The 15,217-nt window shown below is 47.3% G+C and overlaps 1 protein-coding gene across 1 annotated transcript in view; it reads left to right on the forward strand.

Annotated features, from left to right (window-relative positions):
• Window positions 1-1,331: 1,331 nt before the first annotated feature.
• Window positions 1,332-15,217, forward strand: part of NRXN3 (neurexin 3) — a 1,439,365-nt gene continuing 1,425,479 nt past the window's right edge. Inside the window, exon 1 of the mRNA XM_046647541.1 lies at window positions 1,332-2,040. Within this exon, the coding sequence (XP_046503497.1) occupies window positions 1,332-2,040 (709 nt within the window). The remainder of the gene's footprint in view (window positions 2,041-15,217) is intronic.

Consider the following 15,217-nt stretch of genomic DNA (forward strand, 5'->3'; position numbering starts at 1 on the left):
ACATACCAAAACTAGGATTCAAACTCAGCCTCGTTTTTTAAGCCTCAAAGCACATATTTTTTTCCGATAAGAGCTTTTTGCCAACATTTAGTAAGAGACAGGGGTTGTTTTGCTCATGACTCACTTTCTAATTTATTTTCACTGATTTTTATAAATATTTCTTTCACAAATTTAAAGGTGGGAGTCAGTCTTAGGCCACCTACACCCAAGCACGGAATTGTTAAATTGAAAAAGAAAAATCTATGTCATTTTCATGCCTTTTAATAGGTAAATAAGTACATATGTGTATTTGAATGCATAAGATGTTAGCACTTATCTTAAAAATAATTTTTGGCTGTGCAACCCTGTGATATGAATATTGTAAAAATGTGCTGATATGGCTTTGGGGTTTTATCCTATTTTTGCATATGGAAAAACTGAGTGCATCATTAGGAGCTGAGCTCAGGGTCCCGCAGTGGCTCTGGAAGGACCTGGAAGGGGTCTCTCCTGCTTGAAGCATCAAGAGCTGTGGGAATCGCTAGAATAGCCTGGCTCGCAGTCAGCGCTCCATCAATATTTGTGAAATAGGATGCAATATTTTCCTGACACGTGGCTAATCTTCCTCTCCTTCTCTCCTTTCTCCCCCTCTTCTTCCTAGGTCTTTTCTCTGGAGTCCAGGGAGGCAGGTTATGGGCAGGACTGCCTCCGGCCGGCACCATGAAGCCTGAGTCTGCTTCCGCTCTGCCCGGGGCCCTGCTCCGCTTGAGCACTCAGCTTCCAGCTGCCGCACTCCCCGCGGTCCCCTGCTGCTAGGAGGTAGACCTTGAGGACTGGTCCTTGGCCTGTTTTTACCTTCCCCTGGCTCACCTCACCGCTCGCGGCTCCTCCATCACGGCACCCCCGAGCCCAGCCCTCTCCCCAGCCTCCCTGGCTGGGGCATTTGGGGGTCCTTTGGGAGGAGTGCATTGCTGAAGGCTCCCACCGCCGCGCACTTTCTCCTCCTCGAATCAAGGCCTCCGGATCCGCATGGATAGCTGAGATCTTTTCTTGGAGAAAGACTCTTTGCTCCTCACTCCAGCCCTTTACTTTTCCCACCTGATCTTTCTCCTTTTCAGCTGTCCTTTCTTCTCCCTCTTCCTCTTTATTAAATTCTTCCTCGCGTGCCCGTCTGGGGCTGTCTCCTTCACTTTCCTCCTTCCTCGCCCTCTCGATATTTGTGCGTGTGCCTCCTTCCTCCTGTGTGCTCTTTGTGTCCCCACCCATCTCCTCTTCCTTCCGCTACAAAGGGGCATCGTCCCCTTACGGCTGCTCCCTGCCTATCTGCTCCTCCGGGCTCCGTCCCGGCAGCCACGATGAGCTTCACTGTGCACTCGGTTTTCTTCACCCTGAAGGTGAGCGTCCTACTGGGGTCACTGCTGGGGCTCTGCTTGGGCCTCGAGTTCATGGGCCTCCCCAACCAGTGGGCCCGCTACCTGCGCTGGGATGCCAGCACGCGGAGCGACCTCAGCTTTCAGTTCAAGACCAATGTTTCCACGGGGCTGCTCCTCTACCTGGACGATGGCGGTGTCTGTGACTTCCTCTGCCTCTCCCTGGTGGATGGCCGCGTGCAGCTCCGCTTCAGCATGGACTGCGCCGAGACTGCCGTGCTGTCCAACAAACAGGTGAACGACAGCAGCTGGCACTTCCTCATGGTGAGCCGCGACCGCCTGCGCACGGTGCTGGTGCTTGATGGTGAGGGCCAGTCTGGGGAGCTGCAGCCCCAGCGGCCCTACATGGATGTGGTCAGTGACTTGTTCCTCGGCGGAGTCCCCGCAGACATACGACCTTCTGCCCTGACCCTTGATGGAGTACAGGCCATGCCCGGCTTCAGGGGATTAATCCTAGATCTCAAGTATGGCAACTCAGAACCTCGGCTTCTGGGGAGCCAGGGCGTCCGGTTGGATGCTGAGGGACCCTGCGGCGAGGGTCCCTGTGAAAACGGTGGGATCTGCTTTCTCCTGGATGGCCACCCCACCTGTGACTGTTCTACCACTGGCTATGGTGGCAAGCTCTGCTCCGAAGGTAAGGTCCTCTTCCCTATCCCTTGCTAGAGACCCACCTACTGGGTTGGGTGATGGCCAAGACCCCTGAAAGAAACCAGCTCTATCACTGAAGTGCCTCTTTAGCTTCATGTTAGATAATTGAGTCCCTTTCCCTGAGGAGGTGTTGGGAATCCTTTGCTTGCTCTCAATGGAAAATCCATCAGATCTCAGCAGCAAGAGAATCCTGGCTACTCAACCATGAGCTTCTTCCTCAAATGTTTGGCTATACTCAAAGGGCTAGATGGAGTAGACTGCAGAATCTGTGCTCCCGCTCAGTGCCTTCCACCACAGCACAGCTTAGCAAGATCAGCACAGGGCAAGAAATCACATAGAAATGGGCAAAGTGGCTATCTCTGTCCCTTCTAATCCTTTGAGAATTGGACCCTTGGGGATGGATGGGAAACTCTCCATCACTTCCTCCTTATGATCCTCAGCATAAGGAATGCCTGTGCAAAGAAGAATGAAGGTGGATGGATTGTAGGTCCACACGTGACCCCTCTGTAAACCCAACCCTGCTGCTGTGCCCCTCCTCCCACAATCCTACAATCTTCTGGGAGGCGTCCAGAGGGTGGACAAGGCATCTGGGAATAGGCCTTTTCACATCTTTGTTCTAGCACTAGGATTTTTCACATGAAGTTCATCTTTCCTGCCCTCTCCTCTCCAAGTACTGAGAATGGCACCAGAAGGCACAGAGACTGACAGGAGCCTTGTCCAGCCAAGTCCTGGAGGAAGCTGACAACACTCAGCATAGCCGTGGGGAACTTCCCAAGTTCAACTCCAACTTCCCAGGGAGAGAGAAGGAGGGGCCCCCAGGGCTCAGGCTACCCTCCCCTTATTCACCAAATTCTGGCTGTTTGAGATTAGATCTGAGAGAAGGGGCCCAGACTATACTTGGAAAAATACTTAAAATCCAGAATCCTGAACTCCTGGGCTTACTAAAGGCCTAGATTTCAGTAGGAGGAACCATTGAAGTAACCAAGTATGTGACAACTGGCCTTAGGAGCATGTGTGCTGGGAGGTTTTTGAGGTAAGCCCTGGATTCTTCTGGAGATGGTTGTGCTGCTATCACATGTTGGTCTGTTCATGGAGGTGATGGGTTGGTACAGGGCACAACAGTGCTTCTCAGCCTTGGCTGCACATTGGGATCCCCTGGGAGAATTGAAAAACCCTCAGACCACAGCCCAGACCAAGTCAATCAGAATCTCTGGGGCTGGGATCCAAGTGTCCGCATATTTTTAAAGCTCCCCAGGTGATTCCATTGTGTAGCCAAGATTGAGAACCAACAGGCCAAGGGAGGTCAGGTAGGTGGGGCCAGGTAAGTGTCTTAGCATTGACTCCCAGGCTCTCTTCCTTCAGGTGAGGCACCACTGCCTTGAGATTTGTAATTCAAAATAGCATCTGCAGGTGTTCCTCAAATTTCCCAGAAGAGCCCAACCCCTAAAGCAGGTTGTAGTTGACATAACCTTTAGCTACTAGGAGATGTTTAAAAACAATTTTTTTTTTTAATCAGAACAAAGTTTATTTCACAGGTTATCCACGGTGGAGACTAGGACACTTTGGGGGTCTTGTTGGAGGCCTCCTTGCAGGTCATGCATGGGCTACTGGGCGGGGCGTGGTATCTCCCTTCCTGTGGGTGGGCTGCAGGAGAGGAAGATGCCAGACATGCATGTTGTCCTTTTCTGGTTTCTGTTTTTCCCCATTGAACCCATTGGAAAAAGGGATGGGGAAGAGGAGCCGAGGCAACCCCAACCAACACAGCCACTTTGGGAATGTGGTTTGAAATGCTACTCACAAGCAGGTGCCTTCTGGAGCTGACTGCTGTTCCAATGCTACATGGCTTTAGAGAAAGTTCTTCCTGAAGACGCTGACATGATCACTTGTTTTCTCATTTGCCCAAAGGATCTGTTCTGTTCTCAGAACTTGCATTGAAAGCTGGCATTCTTCCGTTCTAGGGACCAGGGTGTTTGCAAGTGTGTTGTTAACTTGCTGATTATCCCTGATTGCATTTTTTGTGTTTAAAAAGAACTCATTTCCTCTGGGCAGGTCCGGATCAGCACTTTTCTGCAGGAAAAATTTCTATACTCTGTATGTATACAATTTGTCTTGTCTCTCCTTTTTTTTTGGTTTTGTTTTGTGTGTGTGTTTTAGGTCTCCAGCAGAATTTCTTCCGAGTAGATTATAGATGGTCAATTTTTTTTAATAGTTAAATGCAATATGTATATTTTAATGATGTTCTTTCTACAGGGTTCAGATGATCTTGTGGCGATGGATTGATACCACTATCTGTAGAAGGCAAACACACAGCATAGCTCATTTATTCTCCTGTTGCATAAATAGAGTAGATAAGCTCTGTAGTAACAGTGACACCTGGTTGGATGGGAATAGAGGAGTGCAAAGGTTGAGGTGAGGCCGGATGTTGGGGGAGGTCTCAGAATTTACTGTTGATAACTTGGAGCCTGTTGATCCTGGTAATTGTCATCATGTCTAATCAATCACAAAAATGCATCACAGGCTTTTAGAAAATATATGTTCTCTCCACACATAGTTAATTTTTAGAGAGTAAGCAGGAAAGACTCACCTGTAAAATAATAGGGGGGAAATAACCAAAGCAGCTGCTAAGTGTCAAGCAGATCTGCATAAAACAAGATAAATAGCTTAAACTAATGCCTACCCATTTTCCTAAAGATAATGTGGCGAAGCGGGTAATGAGGAGGCATCCATTCGCTCCTCCCTCCCCAACTTTAAATTGCACATGTCACAGAACTGAAATCAGGGGACTTATTGCCAGCAGTTGGTCCTGTGTACCAGGCATCTGATTGTCCCAATTTGCAGGATGGGCTGTGCCATTTGATTGTGTGAGGGCTTGCACGTGGCATGGAAGATCCGTTTTGTACTTCATGCTTCAGCAGTTCAAGAGCAGGAAGAGCTGGGGAGGCTCCAGCAGCTTCAGATGGATGTGTTTGGGGCCTGTTGGAGGCGCTCTCTGTGGTCCATTAGCTTCTAACATGCCGTGGCATGGATGTTTGCTTGGCCTGTCTGGCTTCCCACACTTTGATGGCTCCAAAATGTTTCCATGCTGCACCCCAGGAAGAACGCAGAGATGGGCCCCTCTCTTTAATGGGCTTTGGGCTATTTTGATACCCCATTGGGTATCCTCTCTAGGTAAGACCCAGAAGATACCAGAGATCGTTGCTAGGGAAGAACTGGGCCTAGGGGTAAGAGTTATGGATGCAGCATCTTCTCTTTCATGTGGTGAAAGGCTATTAGCTCTGGCTGTAGACTGAACTCCACACAGCTTACATGGGAAAACTTCATCCCAAGACTTCCAACCCAATTAATGGTCACATTGAACATTCTGGCACACAACAGAGGGGGAAGGGGTCCAAGATTTTTACTTGTAGGTGTTATGTTTATAAATAAAATGTTTTGGTGCTCAGCTTCAGACTTGTTCATGTTGACATTTAATCTTTTCAGTCAGTCTTGGAGGACAGAAGTGCGGATAATTCAAAATGATTTTAAAATTATGCACATCTGGTTTGGAATGTAGTTGAGCTACGGCAAAGCATATTCACCTGGCCTTCTGTTAAGCCCAGTGTGTCCTGTTGTAGGCAGCCTTAAGCTCCCTGGGCAGTGAGGACGTATCCTCAGCTCCCACTAGAGAGCAGTCCCCTCACGGGTCATTGAGAGTTTGTCATTACTTTGAAATGAGTTTAAACTTGATTGTTTATTTTTAAACCATTCTTAGTTATGAATGTGCATGTATTGAATTTCTTAACAATCTTCTGGTGATATGGAAGAACTGATTGTTTCTCAAGGTGTGCAAACTTCAGTACCAGTCTCCCTGAAGAGTTCATTTAGCGTGAAGTCAGCCTGTTCTGGGTGGGGTGGGGCCAGGGAAAGATGGAGAAGGCTTCATAGTTTGACCTCTACTCCCAGATCTCATTACATGAGATCTCCTACCTTTGTCACATATCATTTGTGTCCACGTTTTTAGGTTAATTCAGTGAAGAGGCATGAGGTCTTATTCAGTTGGCAAAAAAAGAAAAAAAAGGTCGGTCTGTTGTCTGCTATCTTTTCCTGCTGACCTAGGCAGGTGCCCAGACTGGAAGCTGCTTGTCTTGTCTCAGGTGTTAGGATCCTACAGTGAAGTACAGTGGTGGGTGTTGGTGACAGAGGCCAGAGCTTTATTACAAGCACACTGTTGTGTGCTGCCCACTAGCCTCCCATTTCCATCCCTCCTGCTGTCTGAAACTGACATGCTACTCGGGTTGATTTGATTGATGGTTCAACACCACTGTGTGGCCTTGGGATGCCTTCCGGAAAGTGAATTTCAATCACTTTTCTTTTTATTGAGAATTTTGTGACTCTTCTCCCATTTCTCAAAGCCGGACTAGGATGGAAGTAGGATGGAAACCAGCTAGAACTAGGATGGAATGGTACTCCAGGAGGAAGTGCTTACCCCTGTGCCTTTACCAAGGGCCGAAGACAGTGGATGCTGTAATTACCAGCGATTACCCCAACTGGATCCTCCTGTTTTGGGCACTTGTGTAAAAACACAATCGTCTCCCCTCCATTTCCGCAGTGCACATCCTGCTGGAATTGTAACTGTGGCTTTGTCCTTATCTGTGTCAACCCCTGAATGGGGGTGGGGGACTGCAAGGGAGTGATGAGTAATCTGAGAGTAAAGGTTAACTCCCTTCAGAATCCCTCTTCCTGCTATGGAGACCCTAGCACAGAAGCAAGGCCTTAAAATGTGCACAAAGGAGGACCACTGCTTCTGAGACTTGATTCCCCACTAGGGTACCACCAGCCCGGCTCTCCACCAGCCCAGCCAGCCAGCCAGCAGGGGCTGCCGCTAAACGGAGCCTGAATAGGCGTCTGATTGCTCCTTTTTCCTCCTCTCCTCCTGATTACCAAGTGAGATTTCCTGGGTATGCTGTATGCTAAATGGCAGAGCAGCAGCAGCCACTTGCTCCAATTATCCCTCTTTTAACTGCGAGGGAAGAGCAATCTCCCCCCCCCCCACCCCCCTGCATCCCTGCCTCCTTTAAAGAAATAAGACCCTTCTTCCTTGTTCCCCTTTCAGAGCAGTGAGAGCAGCCTTCTGCCTTTGCAGAGCCTGCACATCAGCTGCAGGCTGCAAAGGGGGTGGGCCTTGAGTTATGCTTCGGTCCAAATTCAGCAAGGTTGAGGGTCACGCAGGCATTTTGCCAGGAGGCTTGAGTGGCACATGAACTTGCATTTGCATTTGGTAATGAGACACCACAGGCCCAGCACTGGGGGCTAATTATCTTCAAATCCCTTATCTCCCTTCGCAGGCTGTCCCAGAAAGATGGTTTCCAGTTCCTGGGGCAGCTGCCCATCAGCTGGGTCCTCTCCCTCCTTCACAGGACAGAGGAGTGGAGTGTGGGCTGTGCTTGGGGGATGGGACTAATGTGCCCTCCCTGATGACTCCCATTACCCTGCAGTCACTGGCCCCGCAGCTTGAGTCAGAGCAGGAGGCCCCCAAGGTAGAACTGGAGTGAGAGAGGCTTTGGAATGGGGTTCTGAAGGTCAGGTTCCCTTCCTTGGGCAAAAGTAACAATGATGTTATTATTACTATCATTGAGCACCACCATGTGCCTGACGTCCTAGGTGCTTTATATGCGTTGTCTCATCTAATCCTCACAACACTCCTATGTGGATGATGTCATTAACTAGCCCATTTTACAGATGAGGAAACTGAGTGGCGAGATATTTGGAACTTGAACACGGTTTAGTCTAGTGGTTAAGAGCATGGCTTCTAGAGTGAAAAAAGATGTGGACTTAAATCTGGGCTTGTCCACTTACAAGTTTTGTATGTTTGGAGAAGGATTTAGAAGCTTCAGTATCCTCATCAGTAATAATAATAATAGTAATAATAAAAATAATAGCAGCTAACCATCACAGCACTTGCTCCCTGCCTGCACTGTATTAACTGCTTTGCATGTATTAGCTCTTATAACCCTCACAACCACTCTTGACACACTATTATGAATCTCATTTTGTAGATAAGGAAGCTGAGGGACAAGAGGTTGAATAACTGTCCAAGGTCACACAGCTGATTAGAGGCAAAGCTGGGTTGGTATCTAAACAGTCTGGTTTCAGAGCCCACACTCTTAAGCACTGAACTATCCTGCCTTGCAGCAAAGCAGGGCTAATAAGAATTCATACATTATGGAGTTGTTGAGAGCATGGAATGAGATGAAATGTATAAAGTCATCCGCATCCTCTCTGGGAAGGGACAAGTCCTGACTCTGGGCAGTTGGCGTCCTGGTGCACATAAGAGGGAACTGTGTGTCAGTGTGGTTTCACAGAAGGTTGGAAGCTTCCCTTTGATTACCCCCATCTCTGCCATTTTCCTTCATCCAATTTGAGAGCTGGCAGAGATAGAAGGAGGGAAATTTCAGGAGGGTATGGAATCCAATTTCATTGACATTTTGCCCTATATAAGAGCATGGGGCCACTGACAATGGTTGTTTCAATTGGACTGTGTTTGGAGCTCTTTGCTTGCAAACATGGGATGTTCTGGCCCCCACAGCAACCTGATGAGGCAGGTAGGGTAGCCCTTACCATCCCACTGAATAGGCGAGGAGACCGAGACCCGAGGTGCCATTGAACTAGTCGTGGGTAGATGGAGTGAGGACAAGCTTGGATGCTGCCTGTTTAGCAGGTGTCTCTGGGACGTGAGAACCCAGATCCCCAACATGGCATTTTATTTCTGCTCCTTCATTAACACAAATGGCCTGTGTCTCCATCATGAAATGGAGCATTGCCTCCCTGGATGCCAATGATAAGCAAAATGTCAAACTCCAGGAGCAAGAGGTTATCAGCTTGGCAAGTCCCAGGAGCCTTGCTCCTCCCAGTTAGAGAGAAAGAATATGAGAGAGAATGAAATGAATGAATCTGAGTGTTCAATTCCCACCCTCAAGACCCTGGTTTTAAATGAAGTGCCTGGGGATTGGACCCATGGGTCCCGAGGCCGTTGGAGTACAGCTACACTGCACGGAGCATCGCTGGACGGCATGACCTCTTCAGACTTACCTTTGGTTTCCCAGGTACCAGAAAGTGCCCAGCACCCCACCCAGGGTTAGGGGTAAAAGATGGAGCTCATGGATTACTCTGTCAGACCCCTCCTTGCTCTCTGGCTGCCTTCTGACTCTCTGTGCAGATAACAAAACCAAACTCCCTTTCTTTGTTTATTCTTCTCTTTTCCTTTGTGTGTGTGTGGGAAAGAGGGGCATTATTACAGAGGCGGATTTACCATGAAACTAAACCTTTCATTTATCCTCATTTGTATGGGCCTCTTCTAAGACCTCATGCCTAATTTTGTGTTTGTTAATTTTTTTTCCTTAAGGAACCCCCAATATCATAAGCTGCTGGCCCCACATCTGTGGATCTGCCTCTGTTAAGAAGACTTGTTGCTGTCCGGTGACAGCAATGTTCCTCTGGGTGTATGAGTGATTCCCCGATGACCTACGACCCTTCATCACAGACGCATTTTTCTTCACTTCATAACCAACAGGGCGCGAAAAGCCATGGAGAGGGAGAGTGGGAGGATGAAGGGCATATGGGAATATCATTTTGGAAGGCATAGCGGAAGGAGGAGACATCTATGATATCCAGGGGGTAAAGAGAAGAAGTGTTTGGGAAATGTTGGCTGTAGATTTAAAGGAACAACCTGGTGTTTAAACAGACGGAGCACTCCAGTCTCCCTCCTGAGATTTTCCCAGCTGAAGTTGGGATGTTCGGTTGCCATGGCTCACTGAGGGGCTGTGGTACAGGTGACAGGCTGTGGCTGACAGAGGAGAGGGACAAAGCGTGGCTCTGCAGGCCTCTCTCCGTGATCTGTTTGAGAACTGACAGTGCCAGTGGGTTGTCATTGCTGCTGTTGTCTTCCAGAAATTGATGTCTTTGGGTGACCTATTTAGAAGCAATATGGGGCCCCCTTTAAATGTGTCATCGTCTATATCTGTTCTCAGACCTCCACTGCTATCCACAACATTCCTAAATAATATATTTTCCAAAGTTTAAAAAAAATTTGGTTTTTAAATACCCAGGAACCAGTACCAGCGGCTTTTAAAAACAAATTCATCTTATCATTATCCAGCCAAACTACCAAGCTTTACTCTGTGATGAAACTTACTTTGCACACGGTATAGAAATTGTGCGTGCTTTCAGCTCTTTCAGGGGGAAAATGCTGTGCTCTGTAAGGGTATGCAAGAGCCTAAAGAGGTGAAGATGAAAGAAAGACGGGGACATGGGCTGTAGGCGACAGGAAGCTCCTGGTTTAAGCTGTGAAATGCATTTAGGATCCTTTTGGTTTTACTGAGGTTCTCATTGAAGTACGATATCTTTGCAGCTAAGAAAATGACTCTGGGGAGGTTTTCCTTCAAGTTTCTCTATGAGACTCCAATTCTCTCCTGACGTTTTTGCCCCTCACCTGCTGGTTTGGTTCTCCTGAAATAGTTCTGTTGGCTGCAAAGTCCTTAGAGGACAGTCTCAATGGTCCTGTGGTTGTCGGCAATGTTGGGGCTAGTGTCTCCACTCTTACAGACAGTGCATTCCAGACAATTCTATAACTTCTCCTCCAGCTATGATTGGAAATATGTTGCCTGTAGCCCCTGGAGAATAAAAAAAATTACAATGAGAGAGTGTACAGCTTATTTACTTAATAAGTTGCTTTCAAATCAAAGTACCCCACTTGCGAGGAGGGACAAGCAAGGCTGAAATCATTTATCTGTAATCCAAACGGTGGGAAAGGGCTGGCAAGGCTGGGAGATTGCCAGACACCTGTGGTCTCTTCCTTCCTCCTCGTTCTCTCAGGCTTCTTTCCTCTTTTGGAAGGGGTTCTGTCTCCTGCATGGTTAGCCTTGGATGGCTAAGGGAATGGGGAAGAGTGGGCTTGAAGGGTGTTAAGCCTCTCACCTATGGTATTTCTGAAAATCTAATCATCCCACAGTATATTTGCTTGGTCTAGGTCGGGAAAGTCAAGACTGGAGTTTAGGCTGAGGCCATGTGCTATGAGCCCCTTCTTGGTTTTAAGGAGACACACTGAAATTTGGGGACACTGTGGTTGGTGCAAAGGAGAAATCTCTTGTGAGAGTTGAAGCACAGATCCCGTGACCCATGTAGAAGACAGAAAGACATTCATACTGTCTTCTAGTCATGGCTTTGCTCAGTGTAATGCACTGGAAACCAAGCCACGTTGTGAAGAATCATGGGATAATAAGTTTGGAGGGGATTTTAAAGGTCGTTGGGTCTAACTACTCATTTCCCATCCTCTTCTCCACTGTGTAACATATTCCTTCCTCTACCCCTGCCCAAAACCCTCTAGTCAACTGCAGTGTTGAGGGCTCAGGGCTTTTTAAGACAGCCTAATTTATTTCTGATCACCAGTATCAGGGAGGTCTTCCTACATCAGGCCAAAGATGGCTTCCTGGCCACTTCGTCACTGGTCCTCATTCTAATTAAAGCAATTTGACCTTTGCAATGGGCCTCGTGGGAGGGGGAATGGGTGGGCATAACATTTCTGGATGATGCTTTGCAGGAATTAACCCTCACGTCAAGGTAAAATTCATAAGGGATTCTCCAATATGGCATTAGCAGTACACACACTACTGAGTTATTTAGAATTAACTGCTTGTGATTAATCTTAAACAATGTGGGAGGGATTGATGTGGGAAGAGATTCTGATGTAAGCAGGTGATTCATGCTCCAGTCATTTTGTTCCTGGGGGGCTTGTACTCAGAAAGATTCATGATTAGCCCCATCTCTTGCTCTATTATCTGTGTTTCATTTCATCCCCTTAAAATGTCCATCTTCCTCCATAGCCAGCTAGGTTCTCAGCATCTCTGAATTTCCAAGGAGCACCCTAGAAAGCTCTGATGGCTCCATAATAAGATGAGAAGTTCTAGAATGCTATGCAGTAGAGGAAAATGGAATTGGATTGGACTTGCTTGACAAGCCCATCCTGGCATCCAAGGTCAGACACCCGAACAGTCATCAAGATTTTGCTAAAAAGCCTAACAAGAAGCAGTATTGAGTAGCTGCTCCTGGAGACTGGCCTTGGAAGCATATGCCCTATGCCAAAATGCTTCCTACTCTGCCAGGTTGCCCTGGGTATCCTATGTTTTTGGCACTGTTGGGCAGAAGTCTCCTAGGAAGAGGGATTAGGCAGGGCTAGAAGGTGTTGCTCCTATATTGGCATGGACTGGAAACCTGCCAAGTAAGTCCCCTCCCTGCCGCTCCTGCACCCTAAAGAGCATCAGGCTATTCTTGGCTCTTGGCCACCTCCCCATTGACAGTCATTTTACTGACACTGCAGCAAAGAAAGGAGAACTCATCTCATAATTTTGTGATTTAAAATAGTTTACTTTTAAGGGCAAAGCCTGCAGACATCATTTTGAGTCCAAGCATTGAAATATACCGGGAGTCACTGACTTCTACTCTGTGGTCCCATTGTCCAGCCAGGCTCCGGGGACCCCAGGCATGTACTGGGAAATGGGCATGACCATCTCACACAGTCACATGTGAAGAAGATAGTTGGGTTTTAGCTGCTGTAGGAACTTTGCTGTTTGTTCATCCTGATGTTGAGTTTTCAGCTTTGAGTTAATGCAGATTGGGCTATTTTTGCCCCGTGTAGAATATATAACCAGTGGCTACATTTTAATGTGTCTCTTGGCTCCCTTTGGCTTTCACATCCTTAATGCAAGTTGGAATAGCTCAGCTGGCTTTCTTGATTCCTGTTACAGGAGTGTGTGTGAGGAGGTGCTCTCTTTGAGAACTATACGACATGAAACTAAGGTGGGACTCTGTTTCCCTGTGTTAATTACTGCACATACAGGCTTGTGTGCTAAATGCCACTTCTCTGGTATCTGACAAAAAAGCAGGTGCTCAATAAATGTTTGTTGCCATAATAAAGCACATTGTGTGTGTGTGTATGAGTGCATTCGTGTTTTGTATGCATACATGTCTGCGTTCAAGTATGTGTGTCATTTGCTCACTAACATCTGTGATGGATGGATGCAGGTTCCCAGGATGTGAGCACAATAATGTCTGCTTAATCATTTAATCAGTGAAGTCAGGTGTGACTTGGACCACAGTGGCATGAACCACCGCTGGAAATGCCTTTTCTCTTTTAATAAGAAAAGTGGCGTGTTTACTGTGGGGAATTTTCCATTGAATCTGTCAAGCACATACACATTCCGCTTGGTTTGATCTAGTTGAGCACGGACTAGAAAGACTTTTCTGTTGTTTACAAACCAATGGTTTCCTATAACAATTATAGGCAGCAGCCAGCCTGGGACCATGTAAATGCTTGTGGAATGGCTGTTTGAGACAGGCATGTTGTTGTCACTGGAGATGGAGAGCTCCCATTAGCTTGTGTGGATTCCCTGGAGAAGATGAGGCTCACTGGGAACAGGATAATTATCCTCGGATATCGGAAGAGCTGCCATGTAAAGGAGGGAGTGGATACTGGGCAGGAGACTTGAAGGGATCAGAGCTACAGAGGAAGAATTCTGATGCTTAGAGCTGTTGGACCATGGAATACATAGCTTTGCCAAGCCCTGTCACTGGGAAGGGCTGTAGCAGGTGCTGGAGTGACACCTGTCAGGAGTGTGTGTTGGTGTGTATATGCCTTCAAACCAAGGACTCCATGGATCTGGGGATCTCAGCAGCCTTTTGTTTGCTTATATACATCCTCTGCCTTTCACAGGGATGGGAAGATCAGGGGCCTTCAAAAGGGGGCATTTGCAAGACCATTCTTTGGGGATATAGGAAGGAAACAATAAAACATATGGTTAACTTATATGCAAATTATTTATAAATAAATATACATCTGTTGGGAGAACATAGTAAAATTGTTTTCTCTAATGGGGAGTTTGGTCAGAAAAGTTTGGTGGCCACTCAAGTCTACATTTCTCTCTCTTGAACTATAGTTACCCTGGGCTTCCTGTTAGAATTCCTCACCCTGGGGCTTGTGGCTTTCAGGTGGAGGCTGACACCAAAAGTGTTCCTGATGCCCGTGGCTCGTGTGTTGAGCTCCTCTCCTCTGTCCTCAGTCCTGTGTGTGCTGGTCTTGGTTGACCTGGCCAGGTGGTTTTGGAGGGCCCCATGGGAAGGTACTCCGGTTACACCTCCCTCCTTCAGAGGCCTCACTGTTCGGAATTATATCTCAGAGCTTCTTTCAGCATAAAAATCATGGCATTTGCTGGGGCAACTTTGGATTATGTAAGAGAACAAAGTCTTTGAAGTATCTTCAAGCATTTGCAAAGCAGTGCTCTATAATCATGTATTTATTGGAATAGGCCATCTGTTTATTGGAGTAAGTTCCTTCTTTGGACATTCACAGAGGAAGTGCCTGTTATGTACCAGTGTGGTCCCTGCCCTTGAGGAGCTTATGTCCAGTAGGGAAGCTTCTCAGGCAACAAGGTGTGATACATATTAGAGCTGTTAAAATGCTAGATAGAATGTTTGTGGCTTAGCTCCCAAGGGAATGTTCCACCCTACTTGGGGTGGAGTCTGGTTGGAGGAAATTTCACAGTGGCAACTCTTGGGCCAGACTTAGAAGCTTTCTTTGGTTGACTGGGAGGAAGGGCATTCAGGGCGGCCCTCTGAGACAGCAGGATGCTGTTTCTGGTACTTTGCAGTACGTAATGTGGCTGGATTGAAGGATTGAGGCCCATGGGGGTTAAGAAGAGAAGGAGTTAGGCAGGGTGGGTCTTAAATCCTATGTAAGGATTTGGGACATTATTTTTTCCTACAGTTGGGAGCCATTGGAGGTTTTTCAGTTGAGTGGTGGCAGTCAGATTTGAATTTTAGGAAGATGGCTCTAGGGTCAGTTTGCGTGATGGACTGGCCAGTGACTAGAAGGCTTAATGTCGAGAGGCCAGGTAGGGGCTGCTGTGTGGTCTGGATGAGAGCAGAGTCTGTACTGGGGGAGCAGTGACGGAAGAAGGGCTGACTGCGGAGATGTTAAGGAGAGAAACCTAATAATTGGAAAGGCAGTGTGACCTTTAGTGGTTTTGGACTCAGGCTTCCTGCTCTGACATGTACTAGCTATGCAAACTTGGGCAAAGGACCTAACTTCTCTGTATTTCTATTTAACCATCTGTGAAATGAGGATAATAATAGTG

Source organism: Equus quagga, chromosome 20 (genome assembly GCF_021613505.1).
Source record: "Equus quagga isolate Etosha38 chromosome 20, UCLA_HA_Equagga_1.0, whole genome shotgun sequence".
Lineage (NCBI taxonomy): Eukaryota > Metazoa > Chordata > Mammalia > Perissodactyla > Equidae > Equus > Equus quagga.